Raw genomic sequence first — 23,604 nt, forward strand, 5'->3', positions numbered from 1 at the left:
GAATTAGCAACAGCAGAGGAGTGTGTGTGTCTGTGCATGTGGGTTAGCGTGTGTGAGTGCCTGTGTAAAGTATCACACATTAGGAGCGTTTGGAAGTGATATGGAAAGCAGACTACGTGGAAATAACAAAGAAAAATCATCAATCATTTCGTACGACTCCTGTTTTTTAGAAGTCTCTCAGACCGATCCTTTACACAAACAACTATAATGACGCTAATTGAACAGAATACTTAGACTAACAATATGGCTTTTCTGGCATTACAGACATAATACAAACACTGAGTCGCTCTAATTAGCTCCAACAGACCTGTTAGAGGAGACCTGTTAGAGGAGTTAGTTGTTTACCTCTGAAAACAGCCGAGGTAAATAACTACAAAGATAAACAACAGGTGCACAACTCTAGAGGTAAACAACAGGTAAAAAACTCCAGCGGTAAACAGGTAAACAACTCCAGAAGTAAACACAGGTAAACAACTCCAGAAGTAAACACAGGTAAACAACTCCAGATGTAAACACAGGTAAACAACTCCAGATGTAAACACAGGTAAACAACTCCAGATGTAAACACAGGTAAACAACTCCAGATGTAAACAACATGTAAACAACTCCAGATGTAAACAACATGTAAACAACTCCAGAAGTAAACACAGGTAAACAACTCCAGATGTAAACAACATGTAAACAACTCCAGATGTAAACACAGGTAAACAACTCCAGAAGTAAACACAGGTAAACAACTCCAGAAGTAAACACAGGTAAACAACTCCAGAAGTAAACACAGGTAAACAACTCCAGAAGTAAACACAGGTAAACAACTCCAGATGTAAACAACATGTAAACAACTCCAGATGTAAACAACATGTAAACAACTCCAGATGTAAACAACATGTAAACAACTCCAGATGTAAACAACATGTAAACAACTCCAGATGTAAACACAGGTAAACAACTCCAGAAGTAAACACAGGTAAACAACTCCAGATGTAAACACAGGTAAACAACTCCAGATGTAAACACAGGTAAACAACTCCAGATGTAAACAACATGTAAACAACTCCAGATGTAAACAACATGTAAACAACTCCAGATGTAAACACAGGTAAACAACTCCAGAAGTAAACACAGGTAAACAACTCCAGATGTAAACAACATGTAAACAACTCCAGATGTAAACCACATGTAAACAACTCCAGATGTAAACAACATGTAAACAACTCCAGATGTAAACACAGGTAAACAACTCCAGAAGTAAACACAGGTAAACAACTCCAGATGTAAACAACATGTAAACAACTCCAGATGTAAACAACATGTAAACAACTCCAGATGTAAACAACATGTAAACAACTCCAGATGTAAGCACAGGTAAACAACTCCAGATGTAAACAACATGTAAACAACTCCAGATGTAAACACAGGTAAACAACTACAGAAGTAAACACAGGTAAACAACTCCAGAAGTAAACACAGGTAAACAACTCCAGAAGTAAACACAGGTAAACAACTCCAGAAGTAAACACAGGTAAACAACTCCAGAAGTAAACACAGGTAAACAACTCCAGAAGTAAACACAGGTAAACAACTCCAGAAGTAAACACAGGTAAACAACTCCAGAAGCAAACACAGGTAAACAACTCCAGATGTAAACAACATGTAAACAACTCCAGATGTAAACAACATGTAAACAACTCCAGGTGTAAACACAGGTAAACAACTCCAGATGTAAACAACATGCAAATGACTCCAGAGGTAAACATCAGGTAAACAACTCTGGAGGTAAACTGCAACAGGGAATGAAGGTTGGTTTACTTTCATTTATTGAACAGAGTGACAGGATGAAGGTAGAGAAAGAAAGTGGGAGGTAGACAAAATAGAAGAGAAAGACAGAATATAAAGATTAAAGAAAGAGAGAGAGATAGAGGCTAGATCAGGAGGATAGAAAGTCCACAAAAATAATGAAAAGTGTCACCCTGTCAGAGTGTCTCCTAATAACTTGGGACTTGTCAATGACAATGGCTATTGGCCCCATGCTTGCCAATCAATTCTCGTTACTGTGGAGACACCAGAGCCCTCCTATGATTGTGCAGAGTTACATTCCAAATCGCTATTTCCATTATGAAAGTGTGTTTTTTCACTATCTAATCATGGCGTGGGGTTGTTCAATGACAAACGTATTTGTTTAAAATGTATCACTTGATGGTTTTCTTTCAAAGAGACAAATAATCGTGTTTTTTGGCAAAATGCTTCAGTTCCTTCAGAGAGAATGCCAAGAGTGTGTGAAGCTGGCATCAAGGCAAAGGGTGGCTACTTTGAAAAATCTCAAATCTCAAATATATTTTGATTTGTTTAACACTTTTTGGTTACTACATGATTCCAAATGTGTTATTTCAAAATAGTACAAATAAAGATAAACCTTGAATGAGTAGGTGTGTCCAACATTTTGACTGGTCCTGTTTGTAAAATTAAATATTTCTGTATTTCATTTTCAATAAATTACCAAACATTTCTAAAAACATGTTTTTACTTTGTCATTATGGGGTCTTGTGTGTGGATAGGTGAGAACATGTTGGTTTTTTAAATCCATTTTGAATTCAGGCTGTTACACAACAAAATGTGGAATAAGTCAATGGGTATGAATACTTTCTGAAGTCACTGTATATATCCGCCTCACTTTCAGAGAAATAAGTAGTACTGCTAGGTTTTACACAGCCAAATGTAACAAATAACTACATTTCTATTTTTGTACTTTTTCTCCCTAATTGGTAGTTACAGTCTTGTCCTATCGCTGCAACTGCCTTACGGACTCGGGAGAGGCGAAGGTTGAGAGCTATGCGTCCTCCAAAACACAACCCTGCCAGGCAGTTCCCAGCACAGTGCTCACTTAACCCGGAAGCCAGCCACACCAATGTGTCGGAAACACAGTCCAGCTGGCGACCGAAGTCAGCTTGCAGGCACCCGGTCCGCCACAAGGAGTTGCTAGAGTGCAACATGGAAATCCCAACCGGCCAAATCCTTCCCAAACCCGGACAAAGCTGGGCCAATTGTGCACCGCCTCATGGGTCTCCTGGTCACAGCCAGCTTTGACACAGCCTGGGATCAAACTAGGGTCTGTAGCGACGCCTCCATTTTGAATTCAGGCATTAGACCGCTGCGCCACTTGGGAGGCCATAAATAACTACATTTCTAATAAAGAACTGCAAAAATTATACATTTGTGACATCAATATTGCAAAAACATTTTTAAAATAATTAAATACAGCAATATGAGATCTGTATGTAAAACATTTCCATTTATATTTTTGTCATTTAGCAGATGCTCTTATATAGAGCGACTTACAGTTAGTGCATTCATGTTAAGATAGCTAGGTGAGACAATCACATTTCACACTCAAATATACAGGATACGAACATTCCATTCCAGTTAAACAATGGATATATAGCATTTTTCCAAATAACAAAAAATTCATACACATCAAAAATCTGAGAACAGATTTTATATTTTACACACACATGAAAGTACCCATAAGCAATCCTTTCTGATGACAATTGGTGGATATAGCATTTTGGAAATAAACTCCTCATTTAGAGAGACTTAGCTAAAGCAACCTTGAGAAGGTAGCCATCCACAACGTTTCTCTACTACTGTATTGAACTGATGGACACACACACACAGACCCCCACACACACCTTGCTGTCGATGTCGTTGCTGCCCAGAGCGGTCTGTATGATGTAGAGGAGGGAGTCTGTCAGTCCGTCACACTCTCTCATCCTCCTCCTGGCCTCCTCTCCAGCAGAACTCACATTTCTGAAACACACAGAGGGATGGGGACAAGATAATTTGATACACCACAGGGTATGACCCTGTAAAACTCTAACATTGGGATTCGGGAATGATATCCACCCAAAAGGGAATTGCAAGATTTTTGTAATCTTTAAAAAAACGTATTATTTATTTATTTATTTTACCCCAATTTCGTGGTATCCAATTGGTAGTTACAGTCTCATCACTGCAACTCCCATACGGACTCGGGAGAGCCGTATGGGAGTTGCCTATTTAACCCGGAATCCAGCCGCACTAATGTGTCGGAGGAAACGCCTTACACCTGGCGACGCGTCAACGTGCACTGAGCCCGGCCCGTCACAGGAGTCACAATGGGACAAGGACATCCCTGCCGGTGAAACCCTCCCCTACCAACGCTAGGCCACTATTGAGCTGCCACATGGGTCTCCCAATCGGCTGCGACAGAGCCTGGACTCAAACCCAGAATCTCTGGTGGCACTGTGCTGCAGTGCCTTAGACCACCGTGCCACTCAGGAGGCCAGGGAAATGCATGATTGAACCAGCATGAAGGACAAAAAATGAATATGTTTGTGTATGTGAGCATGTGTGTGTCTGCTCTTTGTGCGTACCCAACTAGTTTTTACAGTCACATTGGATTTATTAACTACAAAACGTTAAGGCTTGTTTTTAATTCTGGTGCCGCTCAACACATACACCCTTGTTAGCTAGCTTCAGTCAAGGGCGTGAAATTGAGCCAACTCTCAAACGTTCAAGTATGTATTTTAGTATAATTCTGTTGTCCAGTGAAGTAATGATAGGCCTACTCAACTAGCTCTCACAGTCTCATGTCAGAATTAGACGTTCATCCATGTTTCCCAAATGTAACGTTTTGAAGTTGTTGCAAACATCACATTTAGAGGTGTTTAGGTTAAGTTTAGGCATTCATTCAAAATGGTTAAGGTAAGGGTTAAGGTTTGGGATAAGCTTAAAACAACATTTTAAAAACAACTTTATATTGCTTCATATTATATTTATATTGAACTTTCAACCTCTGGAATCAGATGCTTACACCCATCTGCCATCTATGTCCACAATGCCCTAGCAAAACCGAAACCTACTTCAATATAACGTCACTCACTGATGCCCCTAATGGCCGGTTTCCACTTCATCTCCCAACGTCCTCAGAGATGGACGGACAATGCTGACTTGAATCAAGGGTGACCTGGCTGTGCATACCTGCCTTCGGAAAGTATTCAGATCCCTTGACTTTTTCACATTTTCTACATTACAGCCTTATTCTAAAATGGATTAAAACAAATGGAAATCCTCAGCAATCTACACACAATACCCCATATTGACAAAGTGAAAACAGGTTATGAGATTTGTTTGCACATTTATAAAAACAAACTTGTTTACATAAGTATTCAGACCCTTTGCTATGAGACTCAAAATTGAGCTCAGGTGCATCCTGTTTCCATTGTTCATGTGTTTCAGGTGTTTCTACAACTTGTTTGGTGTCCACATGTGGTAAATTCAATCGATTGGACATGATTTGAAAAGGCACACACCTGTCTATATAAGGTCCCACAGTTGACAGTGCATGTCAGAGCAAAAAAAAAAAAAGTTTGCCAAAAGGCACCTAAAAACTCTCTGACCATGAGAAACAAGATTCTCTGTTCTGATGAAACCAAGATTCAACTCTTCGGCCTCAATGCCAAGCATCATGTCTGGAGGAAACCTGGCACCATCCCTACGGTGAAGCATGGGGGTGGCAGCATCATGCTGTTGGGGTGTTTTTCAGCAGCAGCGACTGGGAGACTAGTCAAGATCGAGGCAAAGATGAACGGAGCAAAGTACAGAGAGATCTGTGATGAAAACCTGCTCCAGAGCACTCAGGACCTCAGACTGGGGCGAAGGTTCACCTTCCAACAGGACAACGAACCTAAGCACACAGCCAAGACAATGCAGGAGTGGCTTTGGGAAAAGTCTCTGAATGTCCTTGAGTGGCCCAGCCAGAGCCCGAACTTGAACCCGATCTAACATCTCTGGAGAGACCTGAAAATAGCTGTGTAGCAACGCTCCCCATCCAACCTGACAGAGCTTGAGAGGATCTGCAGAGAAGAATGGGATAAACTCCCCAAATAAAGGTGTGCCAAGCTCATACCCAAGAAGACTCCAGGCTGTAATTGCTGCCAAAGGTGCTTCAACTAGGTACTGAGAAAATAGTCTGAATACTTATGTAAATGTGATATTTCAGTATTTTTATTTGTATAAATCTGCGCAAATTTCTCAATTGGGTATTGTGTGTAGATTGATGAGAAAAAATACAATTGAATAACATTTAGAATAAGGCTGTAATGTAACAAAATGTGGAAAAAGTCAAGGGGTCTGAATACTTTCCCAATGCACTTTATGTGTGTGTGACTGTGTCAATTGCAGGAGGCTGGTGGGAGGAGCATTGGGAGGATGGGCTCATTGTAACGGCTGGAATGGAATCAATGGAACGGTACCAAACACATCAAACACATGGAAACAACTTGCTGGACTCAGGTCCATTGATTCCATTCCAGGCATTACAATGAGAACATCCTTCTATAGCTTCTCCCACCAGCCACCTCTGGTGTCAGTATCATTCTCAGCTAGGAACCAATGGGACTGAACCTATTTGATCCACGCACCATGCAATCTCCCAGTCAGCCATGGATGATAATACCCAATACAGACTCATACACTACCTGGCTCTGTCATTTCTTTCCAGTGCGTTCAGAGCCAGCTAAATCAATTGTAACAGTTCATTCAATACAATTGCCAGATGACAGGGGAAGAAAATGATATATTTGCCGAACACATATCCCGCCAAGTCTAGCTTGCTCTTTCTCGCTATCGCTCTTTCTGATATTATCTCTCTCTCTCTCTCTCTCTCCCTTCCCCTCTCTCTGTAATGTGAAATATTTATAAGGGCATCAGCTACATGTCAATGAAGCTGTATTGATGATTTGGGGTATTAATGTTTGACACCATGCTGCTAATTGTCTTTATGGTTTTGGGTATATTGGCTTAATACACATTCAACATAGCTGGCAGCCACTGTTTTGATGTCTAAAACCTCTATTTAGGAACGTTATGCATTTGCAAAAGTTAATTTGTGTGATTTCCTGTGTGTGTTACAGTAGGCACTAAGCTATTTACTTTCCTTTGTACACTTTCTTCACATGCTACTTCATAACAAGGAGACAAGGCGACAGGGTGAGTTGTTGGTGAGGTTTGAGGCGAGAGCAGAGGACAGCAGTAGGGTGAGGACAGGACAGGGAAGATGGTCCTGTATGTATGAATAAACACAGAGACGTGTCAGTATGGCCAGGGAAATGAAGTGAGAACAGCATCCATCCCATCAGAGTGAACTGAAGCCAATCATGTGTTTCAGTAATGAGCAGACAGACAGTCAATTAGACGCTCCAGCTCTGGGCTTTGTGTTCACACTGAAGGTCAAGTCATCTCCTCTGCTCTCTGAATACCAAACATACAAATGATACTATACACGACGAAACCTTAGACTGTGCTCTCGCTGCTAACAGAGACAATGGTTCTGACAGATATGAACTCAGAATACAATATGAATTCACCTTAAGTAAATTATGGGGATCAATCCCAAATCAGGCTGACAGGATGTTTTAATCATGTTTAAATAGGCTGATTGATGAACCTGATCAATCTCAAACATGGATGATATTCAAACACATTTGAATACATTCAAATAATAATTCATCATTCCAACACAACAGTCTTGCTTATGAGTAGAGATATGTTATAAACAGTATGTTTCTACTTATAGCTAGCTTGATGTGTGAGTGGGATGCCATCTTCATTTCCTGAGTACAGTTTTAATGAAGCAGAGAGGACACAGCCCTATCCTCACCTCTCTCCCACATCTCTCCTTCTGTTGTGGATTGGTTGTCAATAGAGACTAGCATGTGTGAGTTCCACCAGGACAGAGTAAGAACGAAGTCCCCAGACGTAGACCATCGTCTAAATCAGTGGTCGCAACAAGGGAACTGCAGTGGGGTCAGCAATTAATTTCGATTTTTGTATGGGAAAATATACACATTTTGTTGAGAAAGATCTTTAGAAAAATATAATTATGGGGTAAATGTATTTATTGATTTAATTTCATTTAGATAAGAGGTTATTTGTTGATGTAAAAATCTAAATGTACCGATTTTAAGGATGTGAAAAACATAGGTCTCCAGAAATTCTGGTGGAAAAAATGTGAATACCACTCTTCTAAATCTTAATTTACAGGCTGCAGAGCTGTCATAGTTTCCAGTTCAGATTTAAACTGATTTAGTCACATCTCTAGTGCTAATTATAATGTGATAGATCCCACATGGGGCACCAGCTTACCGATTCCTGGTTTAACGAAAGGTTGAGGAACAATGTTGTGGAATGGTGGTGTGGACTGTGTAATAACATGCTGGAGACAGACTGTATGTTTTCTGAGATGAGGTAACGCGATGGTGACACCCGTCATAAGGAAAGAAAGAACTTGGGAAAATGTGAATAAGCCCCACCTAATTACTCTGTGCGTGTGTGCGTGTGCGTGTGTGTGTGTGTGTGTGAGAGAGAGAGTGTGAGCGGGCATGTGTGTGTGTGTGGCATGTGTGTGTGTGTGTGTGTGTGTGTGTGTGTGTGTGAGAGAGAGTGTGAGCGGGCATGTGTGTGTGTGTGTGTGTGTGTGTGTGTGTGTGTGTGTGTGTGTGTGAGGTGGAGTCAGAAGAAGAAATAGTCTGACCTCTCCTCTTAATAAACCTCTGAGACAGATCATCAGAAATCTACTACGGGAGATCGCTGAGATTAAACACAAACACACCAACGCACACACCCTCAAACACCCTACTATATGACCAATCATATCCTCAGAGTGTGTGTAAAATCTCCAGGCAGGTAACTGGTTATTTCCAGCAGTAAATGAGCCTGTTAGCCTTTAGCGCTAACGCCGCTAATTTATTATGTGTTACTCTCTATAAATCCCATCTAATGAATTAGCATACGTTGTTAGCTAATTACTTATTGAACACCTTTAGCATAGGATTTAATAACCCACACATTAAATACTTATATATGTGTTATTCTTAGCAGTTGAATAACTATCTGCTTTCCTGTAAATTGTTTCAAAGTGAAGCCATGGTACAATTAAGCAATAAGGCACGAGGGGGTGTGGTATATGGCCAATATACCACGGCTAAGGGCTGTTCTTATGCACGATGCAAAGCAGAGTGCCTGGATACAGCCCTTATCCGTGGTATATTGGCCATATACCACAAACCTGAGGTGCCTTATTGCTATTATAAACTGGTTACCAACATAATTAGAGCAGTAAAAATACATGTTCTGTCATACCCGTGGTATACGGTCTGATATACCATGGCTGTCAGCCAATCAGCATTCAGGGCTTGAACCACACAGTTTATAATGCATTATGTATTACTTGGTATAGCAACCATTGAAGAATTGTATATCTTATTGGCTTTCAAGTAAACTTATAGTACATTTGAAATCTATAGATTCTCAATAATGCTACTAGAAACTAGATTTTTGGTCAAGTGTAGAATTTAAAAAAATATTAGCACCAGATGGCTATCTTCTGTTGTCCAAGATATGAATAACCCGAGGAGGACTGCGGATGTAACAGCTCTGTCTGTCTGACTGTCTGTGTTTGTCTCTGTCTTTTAGTGTCTCTGTCTGTCTGACTGTCTGTGTGTGTCTCTGTCTGTGTGTGTGTGCGTGTGCGTGTGCGTGTGCGTGTGCGTGCGAGTGCGTGTGTGTGTGTGTGTGTGTGTGTGTGTGTGTGTGTGTGTGTGTGTGTGTGTGTGTGTGTGTGTGTGTGTGTGTGTGTGTGTGTGTGTGTGTGTGTGTGTGTGTGTGTGTGTGTGTGTGCGTGTGCGTGCGCGCGCGAGACACCGGTTGCAGGGGGCAGACACCAGATGTTTCAACAGGATTAGGGCTAGGGTGGTCATGAAATTTTGTCAGCCGGTGGTTGTCAACCAAATAACTGCCGGTCTCACGGTAATTGACCGTTAATTAACATTTAAAAAAATAGCATCTCCTGGCTTCCACACATAGCCTACAAGCCACTGATGCAGACCTTTGGAATATCTACATTTTAAAAAACTAAGAAATCCATTTAATATAGCCTACACCTTCACAATATATCCATTACTTATTTTAGACAGGTGTAAAGAAACATGATAGGAAGAAAATGAATTCTACTTCAGAAGAACAGAATAGCATATTCTGACATGCTGACCAGACCGGACACGTCGCGTGGGCGAGCTTCGCAAATTAAATGTAGAAATCCATGTTATTCAATTATTGCACCCACACTGCTCGCGTGCGCCAACGAGCGTCTGCGACACCAAGGGCTAAAATAGAACTCATTCCTATTTCTGACGCAGATCGCGCTGAAAGTCCTGCCTCTCCCATCTCCTCATTGGTTTATAGAAGCAGGTATCCACGTGTCATCTCCTCATTGGTTAAACCCACGTGGGTGACTGAAAGACAAACTGTTTTGCCGGTAGTTGTGGTAAAACAATGAAAGTTTAGATGCGATCACCATATAAGTTAAACGATGAAAAAGCCTGGAAGGAGGAGAGATGACTAGAAAAGATTCGGTCGGCCGTTTTGTGTGTGGATTAATTGTCGGAGTAGAGGTCCTTGTGCATTTCAGGTAAAATAACAACTCAATGTTTATATCCCAGAACAAATTAGCAAGCAACAGCAAGCTAGCTAAATAGGACAAATTAACGTTAGCTAGCAAGTGCAAGCTAACTAGCTAAATTGCCATACATGTTTAATGATTTTCGACCTGTCCCCAAATGAATGTCATTGGTTCAGAGTTTGTTTTGATATTTTAACCGGCGTGTCGTGATTGCGTTTGGTGTGGGGGGGCAAAATACATTTATGCACGATAGCGCACGATGGCACATGCGCGCAGCCGGTTTGGGTTCCGTGTGAGTTGTCCATATATTAGGTCCTGATCTGGCTATGCCAAATGGCTGTGGGCTACACAAGTTCATTTAGCAGACCAGATTTGCTTAGAATTTAGGGGCATTATTTTTTATTATTTTATAGTATGAAGAACGACTATTCAACATAGCTGAATTAAATAGAAAGGATATATTCTCCAAATGATTTCAGGGAGTGCGCGTACATGCGGCAATTCTGTGTTGAGCACTTAACAAAGAAACAGGTCGTCCTATATGCTTAATTTAGAGTTATTTATGCTACTTTAGTTGTAATACAAACATTGGGCTATATGTTTAGATTCTAAGGCTGCATGATGCAACTCTAATGAGGATTTGAAAAAAGTTGCATGAAAGACATGAGCTCTGCTTTTTTTGTGCAGGCAGTACACACTTCATCAGTCTCTCATTCACAATTTGACAAGCACTTGACAATGCCTCGAATTTTCCAGTGGCATCCCCTTTGAGGGGCCGTAATTCCCCCTAAAGATTCCATGTATTTTGCGGCTAGTGGCCTTTGTGCCCTTTGGCTGAATATAATCATTGGAATTCCCTTCTCCCAGCTGTGTTCCCCCGAGGCATCTCTCACTCACATGGCTCCCTCAGAAATCTCAGTTCTTATTAGCCAATGCCTGTCATATGATCGGGTCCTTCTCACAGGCTACAAGTGAAGACAGACACATCAGGGACGCAACTGCATGCTTCCTTATCAAATTCCGAGGCACATATTGAAGATGTTGGAAGAACTCTCAACATTTACTTTTCATCAGCCAACAAGATGAGTATGCCTAACGAACAGCAAAAGCAGTAGCCTACGTCAATCGACTATCACCCATCGTACAAAAGTTATTTCTCCCACCTATTCTATTCTGTGGGAGAAATAAATATTCCATGCATAGTCTGGGACAGTTATAGGATGGGATAGATCCCAAATTAATACACCACTAGCATCAGAACCTTTAAAAGCAATGAGGCTGATGCAACAGATCAGAAGGTTTAGGACAAAATCTTGATAAAATATTAGGCTATTTCTTTACATGATAAGTGCAGCAATGCACACACAGCAGTAGGCTATAAGTGCAAATGTTCCTAAATTCAATCAATCAGTGGGAAAACACCATTCTCAAAAGTGACCGCAAATGTGATTATAAATGTAATACTTGTATTATAAAGGTGCATTTTTATGGTGAACATTTTCTTCCCCAAACTCACACGCTGCGTATGTATTCCAGTTAGGCTCTGTACGTGTTGTTAAGCAGATTAACATACCTCATTTTAAGAAGGTATTTGGCCACTTTAGTTGTGATACAAACCTTATTAACACATATAAGCCTATGGGCTAGGCCTAGTGATGTGTGCAACTTTGATTTGAAAAAGTCGCAAAAAAAGGCATGCACTGTTTCTTGCCTTACTGCACAAGCTGGGCATCATTCACAAGTGATAGGCTAATATTGTCACCCATCAGACTATTCTTGATTTAATCTTGTCATTACGTACACTAAACAATATATGTGTGATTTTTTATTTTATTCAGAATGGACTGTTATCATGCATTTGTCTAGAAACAGGGCCAGGGGGAAAAAAATACATGCCATCTATGCACTTAAATAGTGAATGAGGACGCTTTTCCCATGGTTCATTTTCATGCCAGCCAGCTAGGCTATACTGCTGATTTAAAGAGAAGCAATGTGCTTAATATTAGGAAAGTTAAGAAATAAATACTCTATAGTACTCCTAGCCTATAGGAAGCTGATGGGATCCTCTTCTTTTTAATAGAGGCCATCAAAACGCTGTTCTCTTATGCAATAGCATAGCCTATAAAAATGTTGTGCAACATGAGCTTATTGGCTCTCGTTAAGTGTTTGATTAGAATTTCGAATAATGAGTCCATTTACACTGATGTCAGAGTGATTACAGGGACAATAGAGTGCTGAGTACCAGGTAGTTAGCAAGCTTGGTAGGCTTCTAATGACTATCATCAGCATCAGAACTTGGATAATTCCAAGGTGACATGGAATTTTACCACCATAATGACTCGTGACTGCAGGTGCGGCGGTAATACGGTCACCGTAACAGCCCTAATTAGGGATTGAGAGCCGGTAGGTAACACCTTGTCCCTGTTTTGGTCACTTGTCCCTCTTTTTGGATCCTGAGTGGCGCAGCGGTTTAGGGCACTGCATCGCAGTGCTAGAGTCGTTACTACAGACCTGGGCTCGATCCCGGGCTGTATCACAACCCGGCTGTGTTCGGAAGTCCAATGGCGCACAATTGGCCCAGCATCGTCTGGGTTAGGGGAGGGTTTGGCCGGGGTAGGCCGTCATTGTAAATAAGAATTTGTTCTTAACTGACTTGCCTAGTTAAATAAAGGTAAAAACAAGCCCCTGCATAGAAGAGAAGGAAAGCCCTCCACAGGAGTCTCCGTGTTTGGCCTGATAAGACTGATATCATTATGTGTGTATGTTTGGCTGTGTTTGAGTGTGTGTGTGTGTGTGTGTGTGTGTGTGTGTGTGTGTGTGTGTGTGTGTGTGTGCAAGTTAATGTGTGTGCTTGTGAGTGTGTTCCAAGCAAAATGTCAACAATTTGGCAGTAGAGAGTGCCAAAAAACACACCAATCAATCAAATATTTGTACCTCACACAGCTGGCCAGCTGCCACCAGCAGCACCACTGATCTAATTATAGTTATCAACACCTACGAGAGACAGAAAGAGGGGGAGGAGAAAGGGGAAGGAGGGGAGAGGAGAAAGAGGGGGAGGAAAGGGAAGGGAGGGGAAGAGAGAGAAGAGAGAGGGATGGGAAAGAGAGAGAGAGTAATGGAGAGAGAGTGGGAGAGGAGGGAGGTGGGTAGCTCTTGGGTACATCTGCCTATTAAAGGGCATATGGACCCATCACCTTCATTAGATGACTCGTCTCATATTTGCATTTAGAGGGCCTCTCTCTTTCTCACACACACAAACACACGCGATGCCTCGCCAACACTTCATTCCCATTCCCATCTCCATCTCTTCAATGTCAGCTATGATTCCAGAGATTGATTCAGTTTCACCACCACAACACATACACCACAAACACCTATAGTGTAGCAGGTGAAAGGGTCTGGAATTGAACTGAAGACACAGACCAAACAGAGTGGCCCCATGTCATTCTAACCCCAAAATAGATAGATTCCAACAACCAAGACCAGTTCAGAGAAACCCTCTCTCTCTCGCGCTCTCTCTCGCTCTCTCCCTATATATGAAACCCCCTCTCTCTCTCATATTTATATATTAGAGAAAGCTCATTTGTGTCCCCCGGCCAATACCGTGACAGCATCATTTATCAACACGCCCTTTCTGTCCCCCTGCTACTCCCCACCCCAACCCCTGTCTAGCCCCCCTGACATACACCCCTGGTCCCCAATCCTATCATTGTGTCCTACTTATCAAACTACTAAAGCCCAGAGGCCGCAATGGAACACCAATAATGTTCAGGCTGAGAAATCAGTGTGAGTTCTCAGGAGATAGGCTTATTACTGGGAACACTGAGGTCTAAGAACACTGTGAGAAGCTACAGAACACGATGCTAACGTTTAGAACAATGATTACAATCTCAGACCTCTGACTCTTGTTGGAGGAATGGAGATGTCTGTAAAGCTGTGTACACAAAGAGCCCGGAACACTCTGTGAGAGAGAGGTGGGAACACTGACAAATACCTGATGACACAGATGAACCGCTCAGAGCCATCAGAATGTCTTTCTTGTGAAGATAGATTTTAGGTCGTCTGTAGAATGCCCTCCGATTTGCCGTGACAAAAGCATTTCTGCCAGAATGTCTGTGTGTGTGTGTGACAGAGAGAGAGAGTGTGTGTGTGAGTGGGTAAGTGTGTCGGGGGAACATGGTTCAATGTGTCTGAAGAGGCCATAATCTGATTTGTTCTTCTTTAAGGTGCCTGAATCCCATTTTGTGTGTGTGTGTGTGTGTGTGTGTGTGTGTGTGTGTGTGTGTGTGTGTGTGTGTGTGTGTGTGTGTGTGTGTGTGTGTGTGAATGAGAGAGAGGAATACACACACGCGTACAGCTCAGCTCTCTGTAATACGTCTGCCATGGCGGCAGCTACAGTGATTCCCCCAGAGGCGCTAGCACAGACAGCAGGAACAGCAATATCTGTATCTCTACTCCATCTCTCACACACTCCATTTCATATCACTTATGGACATATTTGTCAGGGGCCATGTGTACGAATTTACATGAATGCGAGCTCGTTTACCGTCTAAATAATGTAGATAAATTATTTTAGGATTTCATGTATGAACCAACCCACAACGGGATTTGATGTACAAGAGATCCACACAGTATGTTGTAGAGCCACTACCTCCGGAGTTTCTCACACACAATGAAGGAAACACACACAGTATGTTGTAGAGCCACTACCTCCGGAGTTTCTCACACACAATGAAGGACACACACACACATATGCGCACACGCACAGCACATGCACAACCCCCAAGTTTTGGCCTGCAACTGTTGCTATGGATACCTCCCAGAGTGAGAGCACAAGAAGGAGAGAGAGAGATAAGGAGAGAGAGAGAGAGAGAGAGAGAGAGAGAGAGAGAGAGAGAGAGAGAGAGAGAGAGAGAGAGAGAGAGAGAGAGAGAGAGAGAGAGAGAAAGTCTTAAGTGAGGCTGTGCTTTGTATTTCTATAGACCCTTGGATCAGAAACATATGCCTTAATCATACCAGTACCACACAGCACACACACACACCCGCTGCGAAGTTTTCACACTGCGTCGAAATGTCATTAAACATGATGACATGAATCATTCTCCTCTATTACATACACTGCAGTGTATTAATGAATCCATACCATTAACACAGAAATAATGAGTCCATTTCAACCATACTGTATGGTTTCTCATAAGGTTAGAGGGAGATGGAGGGGAGACAGGGGTGTGTGCGTGGTGCTGGTTTAAACTCCAACACACAGAAAAATACGTCAGCGGCAACAAACCACAAGGCACTCCAACTGGAATATGTTCCTCACGCAAAACGAGGTGTGTGAAGGCACAAGGACAGGTGCACTCACCGAGGCAGTCAGTGCCGTTACTATGTGTGTGTCTGCATGTGTGTGACTCACCTGAGGCAGCCGGTGGCATTGCGGAGCACCTGGGAGGTGTGTGTGTGTTGCTTGCGGTCGTCATGGAGATTGTGGGAGGAGTCCCAGGAGGAAGAGTGGGGGATGATGACGCTATTGGTCAGAACGGCCAACGCATCCTGGATGATTGGCATCTTCAGGGCGTCACACGATGACAGGTTCCACAACACACCTGAGGACACACACACACATACAGCTAGGTTAAAATACAGATAAAGAACATACTGTCTTTGAGGAGGAACAGCCATCATTAAACGTACATGCTCAGAACCATCTGACATCTGTCTCTTAGCAACAGTTAATCATACGATGCAGCCATTGTTATTCTGTCTCTTTCCATGCAAACAACCCAGTTTTAAACTTGAAGCCCTCCCTGGCTCCCTCTCTCTCTCTGTGACGGTATGTGGGTCGAGCAGCTTAAATTGGAGAGACACTTGTGTCACTAATTAAGATTGGAACCCAACACAAAGACAGGAGATTTATTTCACTGAATTAAAAATGTGTAGTTTACACAGCTTTCCTGAGAGGAGGAAGGAAGGCAGAAAGCGGATGCGACAAGAGAGAAATAAGGGTTTTTATGGCCAATTTAACATGAAAGCACTGCTCTGTGTACAAAGAACACTCAATTACACAATCAACAGCGTCTTGACTGAGGTTTAGTTTCCATCAAGACTGAATGAACATTAAGCTGGTTTAAAAACAGTTTGAGGACCATTCACATCTGTTGGTAAGTCTTACAAAGGAATAGAATAACAAAGGATTGGTGGCTCCTGTCTCCCCTCAGCTATGATGTATCTATTAGGCTGTGGGACAGGCCAGAGGACCACATCGATCAACTATGATGTAATTAACATAAGAATTATAATAATCAAGATTGTCAACGGGACAATCAGTAACCACAATAATCAAGGGTCAAAATAACCATACAATGAACAATAACAATGGCAGGTTGGACATGTTGATTGGTCTGTCAGACACTGTCCCTCATAGCAGGCAGCAATGTAGTGTGTTGCCAAACCACAGCTCTCTGCGTCCTACCCCAACAGGATGGGTAGCCTATTCTCACAAGAGAGGTGAAACTTTGAATAACGGTTTGAATTTTGGGGAAATGACACTCTCTAATTGTTTGACATTTTGTCAGGACCTTAGGCCTCTCTATCTCTCTGTCCACTCCCTCCAAATACACACACTGACTCAACTCACCCTACATATAAGCACACACACACACATACTAACAACAACACTCTTAGCCTGCGGGAGGTAGGCTGCAGTCAGATGGTGGAACAGATGTCTTCTCTCTGACGGGTGAGAGGAGGGCTGGCATCCTATTGGTGGACGGTGACACGCACCCCTCATTAACATTCCAAACATGCTAATTAGTGCTCCCTCCGGGTCTGGCTAACCATCTCACAGACAGACAGACCAGACCGACAGACCGAAAGACAGACAGACAGACAGACAGACAGATAAAGAGAGAGATAAAGAGAGCGAGATAGAGAGATAAAGAGAGGGGGGGTGCAGAGGCCAAACTCTGGCACAGCAGCAGAGGAGAGGAGAGACATTGTTTAATTCATCTTCTCCAATCAGATCTATTCTGTCCAGTTGAATGCTTATCACTGTCCGCCATTTTCATGGTCAATACACAGTTTATAACAGCTTTCAGCGGTCACATGTCCTTGCGGGCCACTTTATAGTTTACCGCCAATGTTAGCATACTGGAACTGTATTGTGCAGCAGTGTATAGACTAAAGCTGTATTGTGCAGCAGTGTATAGACTAAAGCTGTATTGTGCAGCAGTGTATAGACTAAAGCTGTATTGTGTAGCAGTGTATAGACGAAAGCTGTATTGTGCAGCAGTGTATAGACTAAAGCTGTATTGTGTAGCAGTGTATAGACTAAAGCTGTATTGTGCAGCAGTGTATAGACTAAAGCTGCATTGTGTAGCAGTGTATAGACTAAAGCTGTATTGTGTAGCAGTGTATAAACTAAAGCTGTATTGTGTAGCAGTGTATAGACTAAAGCTGTATTGTGCAGCAGTGTATAGACTAAAGCTGTATTGTGCAATTGTAATAAGTGTTCTACTATACTGCATTATCCTTCTAGTTAGATGTAATAGTAACATTACATACTGCATACCATTTAAGCAGTCAGTACTGTATTCACAAGCCTTATTTCATTACACTTACCCAGCATACTGTAGTAAACTAAGCTGATTATGCCTCTTGTAGTCATAATTGCGTATTATTGTGCCCTACAATAGAGTTGAAGTCGGAAGTTTACATACACTTAGGTTGGAGTCAGTAAAACTCGTTTTTCAACCACTCCACAAATTTCTTGTTAACAAACTATAGTTTTGGCAAGTCGGTTAGGACATCTACTTTGTGCAAGTCATTTTCCCCCAAATTGTTTAGACAGATTATTTCACTTATAATTTAATAATAACTAATAATCACAATTTCAGTGGGTCAGAAGTTTACATACACTAAGTTGATTGTGCCTTTAAACAACTGGGAAAATTCCAGAAAATTATGTAATGGCTTTAGAAGCTTCTGGTAGGGTAATTGATATCATTTGAGTCAATTGGAGGTGTACCTGCGCATGTATTTCAAGGCGTACCTTCAAACTCAGTGCCTCTTTGCTTGACATCATGGGAAAATCAAAAGAAATCAGCAAAGACCTCAGAAAAAAATTGTAGACCTCCACAAGTCTGGTTCATCCTTGAGAGCAATTTCCAAACGCCTGAAGGTGCCACATTCATCTGTACAAACAATAGTACGCAAGTATAAACACCATGGGACCACGCAGCCGTCATATCGCTCAGGAAGGAGAGGCGTTCTGCCTCCTAGAGATGAACGTACTTTGGTGCGAAAAGTGCAAATCAATCCCAGAACAGCAGCAAAGGACCTTGTGATGATACTGGAGGAAACGAGTACAAAAGTATCTATATCCACAGTAAACCGAGACCTATGTCAACATAACCTAAAAGGCCACTCATCAAGGAAGAAGCCACTGCTCCAAAACCGCCATAAAAAAGCCAGACTACGGTTTGCAACTGCACATGGGGACAAAGATCGTACTTTTTGGAGAAATGTCCTCTTGTCTGATGAAACAAAAATAGAACTGTTTGGCCATAATGACCATAGTTATGTTTGGAGGAAAAAAGGCCCCAATGACCCCAAGCATACTTCCAAAGTTGTGGCAAAATCGCTTAACGACAAAGTCAAGGTATTGTAGTGGCCATCACAAAGCTCTGACCTCAATCCTATAGAAAATTTGTGGGCAGATCTAAAAAAAGTGTGTGTGCGCAAGGAGGCCTACAAACCTGACTCAGTTGCACCAGCTCTGTCAGGAGGAATGGGACAAAATTCACCCAACTTATTGTGGGAAGCTTGTGGAAGGCTACCCGAAACATTTGACCCAAGTTAAACAATTTTAAAGGCAATGCTACCAAATACTAATGGAGTGTATGTAAACTTCTGACCCACTGGGAATGTGATGAAAGAAATAAAAACGGAAATAAAAACGGAAATAAATCATTCTCTCTACTATTATTCTGACATTTCACATTCTTAAAATAAAGTGGTGATCCTAACTGACCTAAGACAGGTCATTTTTACTTGGATTAAAAGTCAGGAATTGTGAAAAACTGAGTTTAAATGTATTTGGCTAAGGTGTATGTAAACTTTCCGACTTCAACTGTATGTCCTTTTTTCTATTCCTTGTAGAACCACATCCTCCAGTTGTTCATTAAAGGACCCTAAAGACCACCAGCCCTTGGTTTATGGTGGTGAGGTGGGAAGCCAATTTAGATAGCACCCATAGTGCTCTAGCCGGCAGCCTTGTGGCAATTCAGTGTATTCAACCTTGCAACCTAGCTTAGCTATCAGAACACAGGTTTACACTGCCGTAATTAGCTATAGGCGTTCCGTTAACGGGACAGTTGTTAATTATGCAGCGCGTTATGTCAAGATCGCAGATTTTAGAGAAACATCAAATGTTGGTAAATACAAGTGTCTTATATTGGCTGAAAGCTTAAATTCTTGTTAATATAACTGCACTGTCCAATTTACAGTAGCTGTTACTGCGAGAAAATGCCATGCTATTGTTTGAGGAGAACTCCTAACAACAAAACACTTTTTTCAACGTGATAGGTTTGATAAATCTTAGTCGACCCTCTACTTTTTCGAACATTCTGTTAAAAATCGCGCAACATTTCGGCGTCCTGCTACTCATGCCAGGAATATAGTATATGCATATGATTAGTATGTGTGGATAGAAAACACTCTCACATTTCTAAAACTGGTTAAATCACCACTGTGACTATAACAGAGCGTCTGTTTCATCGAAAAGCGCAAGAAAAACTGATCACTGAAAACTGAAAAAAATATCCATGCGCCACTTGCATGTATTGTTCAAGGGGCACGAAATTAAATGGGGCAAGAGATTGCAAGTCCTACAGCTTCCACACGATGTCACCACTCTTGTCAATTGCCTTCTCGTTGTTTCTTGGTCAAACGAGGAAGAGAGACCACTTTCCATCCGGTCTCCGACAGGAAGTTTTGGAAGAGAGATTTTGGAAGATGATTTGAAAGTGTGGAGCTATTGAATACACATCGCCTCGTGATCAATTTGATAGATTATTAACGTTTACTAATACCTAAAGTTGGATTACAAAAGTATTTCGAAGTGTTTTGTGAAAGTTTATCGTCAACTTTTTTAATTTTAAAAAATGACGTAGGGTTTTGAAACGGTGTGTTTTTCTGAATCACACAGTTTCCATAGATGGATATTTTGGGTATATATGGACCAATTTAATCGAAAAAAATACCCAATAGTGATGTTTATGGGACATATAGGAGTGCCAACAAAGAAGCTCGTCCAAGGTAATGAAAGTTTTATATTTTATTTCTGCTATTTGTGTAGCGCCGGCTACCCTAATTCTTTTGTTTACGTCGCCTTCAGGTATTTCGGGGTGTTGCATGCTATCAGATCATAGCTTCTCATGCTTCTCATGCTTTCGCCGAAAAGCATTTTAATAATCTGACTTGTTGGCTAGATTCACAACGAGTGTAGCTTTAATTCAGTGCCCTGCATGTGTGTTTTGATGAACGTTTGAGTTTTAACGAGTGCTATTAGCATTTGGCGTAGCGCATTTGCATTTTCAGATGCCTAGATGGGACGTCTGAGTCTCAGGTCGACGCAAGAGGTTAAGGTGAAATGTGCACTTACATTCTGAAATATTGCTCTGATTTATCATCCAAAGGGTCCCAGAGATAACATGAAATGTCGTTTTGTTAGATAAAATCCTTTTTCATATCCTAAAAAGGCTCATATAGCACGCATGATCGATTTTGTATTTCCACTCATTCAATTTGCAAAGAAAGGAATCTGTGAAAATCTCACCCTAAACGTTGTTTGAACGAGTCAAATCACATTCGTATGTATTCCTCAGGGATCCTAGAAGGTAACAAGACTTCACTATTTCATTAGGGGTGTAGTATATCCTATAGGACACCATATTTGGTTAGAGAGCGACGCCTTCATGGCACGCCGATGACGCAGGCCGCCATCACTTGAAGGACTGTATCTTTGTCAAATAAGCACCAATCAGGGTCAAACAAAGCTAGCTAGATAGCCAATGAGCTGGGCATTACGGGAGTGTCCGGAAACCCCGTCTCGGTCACAAAATGTAGGCGCTAACCTTTTGCGACATCATGCCTTTTCCTTTTGGACACAATGTATAAGAATATGCACTTATGAAAACTGGTTGTTTTGCAAATGTTGAACTTATAATATGGCTACGAATACTTGGAAAGCGAAATCAAAGTCCAAGTACACAGATTCAACGATATTCTTGCAGAAAAATGGAATATGAATGAGAATGTCTCATTCACGATTTGCCCAAATGTACATGGGGACTTAACTCGAAAAGTCTTGTTTTTCACTAATTTTTCAAGTTATCCATCTGAAACTTTGTACATACACTGCTGCCAACTTGTGGACACTATCGGAATTACAACCACAGTGATGGCTATAACTATGACCTTTCTCTTGCATTTCAAAGATGGTGGTAGACAAAGACCAGTTTTTTCTTTGTATTTTCTTCTACCAGATCTATTGTGTTATATTCTCCTACATTCAATTCACATTTCCAAAAACTTCAAAGTGCTTCCTTTCAAATGGTACCAATAATATGCATATCCTTGCTTCATGGCCTGAGCTACAGGCAGTTAGATTTGGGTATATAATTTAGGCAAATTCATCTTCTCCAATCATGTTCCCCAAGAAGATATATATTTTACAATCATAAAGTAGGCTACCCCCCCCCCTGTGCCTATTTCACACACCAGAGATATTAGGTAAATCATTGAACAACTGTGGCCCCATAAAAATATGTTACGTTGAAAACAAAATTAATTAGCTGCTCTTCCTTATTTTAAAAAGTGTCTGTGTTTTCCTTCTCAGACTCATCAGCAACAAAGTACAAGTACCATCAACCTCTCTAATCTCTCTCAGTCTCTGATTGCAATAATGATTACCAGGCCTGATGAGCACCAGTGGTTGACTAGGCCACATAGACATGCTATTAACACGTTACAATAGAGAGAGAGAGAGAGAGAGAGAGAGAAAGAGAGAGAGAGAGAGAGAGAGAGAGAGAGAGATGGAGCGAGATAGAGAGAGAGAGAGAGGGAGAATATCTTTATTCTTTTGGAACTTCTGTGAGTACAATGTTTACTGTTCATTTTTATTGTTTATTTAACATTAGTTTATTATCTAACATTTGTTTCCCATGCCAATTAAACCCTTGAATTGAATTAAGAGAGAGAGGGAGATGGAGAGAGAGAGAGATGGAGAGGTGGAGAGAGAGATAGATAGACTCGTGGTAGACTCTTCATTGATCTAGACTAGAGGAAGGACAACCCGTCCATCACTGTGACTTTGGCCAAGTTCAAATCTCCTGTGCGCGCACACACACACACACACACACACACACACACTCCTGTCGACCGTAGAAACAAGAACATAGATCTGAAACGCATCACTAGGCACAAGGTTTCCATGGGGACCCAATCATGTGACCACTGGCTTGTGGTTAGTGTGTGTGTTTCCCTAAGGACTAGGATTGTAAGAGTTGGAGGACAGTTTTTAGGAAAGAGAGAGATGATTGCATGACTTCATAAATAAATCATTTCACAAATACGTTAAGACGATGGGTCTGAAGTGGTTATGTTTTATCAACCATAGGATCTCTGTCCGGTCTGATTCACCAGTCTCATATTCCCTGACATTAAACCTCACATAGACCACAACACTAACCACTGGATATAAAGTATCATATTTCCTCCACAGTCTCTGGTGGGGTATACTCTAGGCCTGTGTTTTAGATATTTAAATGGGCAGGGATGAGACTGGGTCTTGGGCTGGGGTATAGTGTAGCCCATATCTGGATGCCTCTTGTATATCCTATGTGAGCAGAACTGCTATCACCAGCCTAGACTCAGACAGTAAATTAAAGCAGTAAATTCTCCCTGAGTCACAGAGACTGGCCATGCATAACACTGCTTCAGAGTTAGCCAGGAAGAGAGAGAGAGAGAGAGAGAGAGAGAGAGAGAGAGAGAGAGAGAGAGAGAGAGAGAGAGAGAGAGAGAGAGAGAGAGAAGAGAGAGAGAGAGAGAGA

The 23,604-nt window shown here is 41.6% G+C and overlaps 1 protein-coding gene across 1 annotated transcript in view; it reads right to left on the reverse strand.

The window, feature by feature from the left end:
- ctnnd2a (catenin (cadherin-associated protein), delta 2a) overlaps window positions 1–23,604 on the reverse strand; it is a 396,841-nt gene that overhangs the window by 70,122 nt on the left and 303,115 nt on the right. Inside the window, exons 15-16 of the mRNA XM_042298940.1 lie at window positions 15,909–16,098; window positions 3,687–3,804 (exon numbers count right to left, since the gene is read on the reverse strand). Of these exons, the coding sequence (XP_042154874.1) occupies window positions 3,687–3,804; window positions 15,909–16,098 (308 nt within the window). The remainder of the gene's footprint in view (window positions 1–3,686; window positions 3,805–15,908; window positions 16,099–23,604) is intronic.

The sequence above is a fragment of the Oncorhynchus tshawytscha genome, linkage group LG16 (genome assembly GCF_018296145.1).
Source record: "Oncorhynchus tshawytscha isolate Ot180627B linkage group LG16, Otsh_v2.0, whole genome shotgun sequence".
Taxonomy (NCBI): domain Eukaryota; kingdom Metazoa; phylum Chordata; class Actinopteri; order Salmoniformes; family Salmonidae; genus Oncorhynchus; species Oncorhynchus tshawytscha.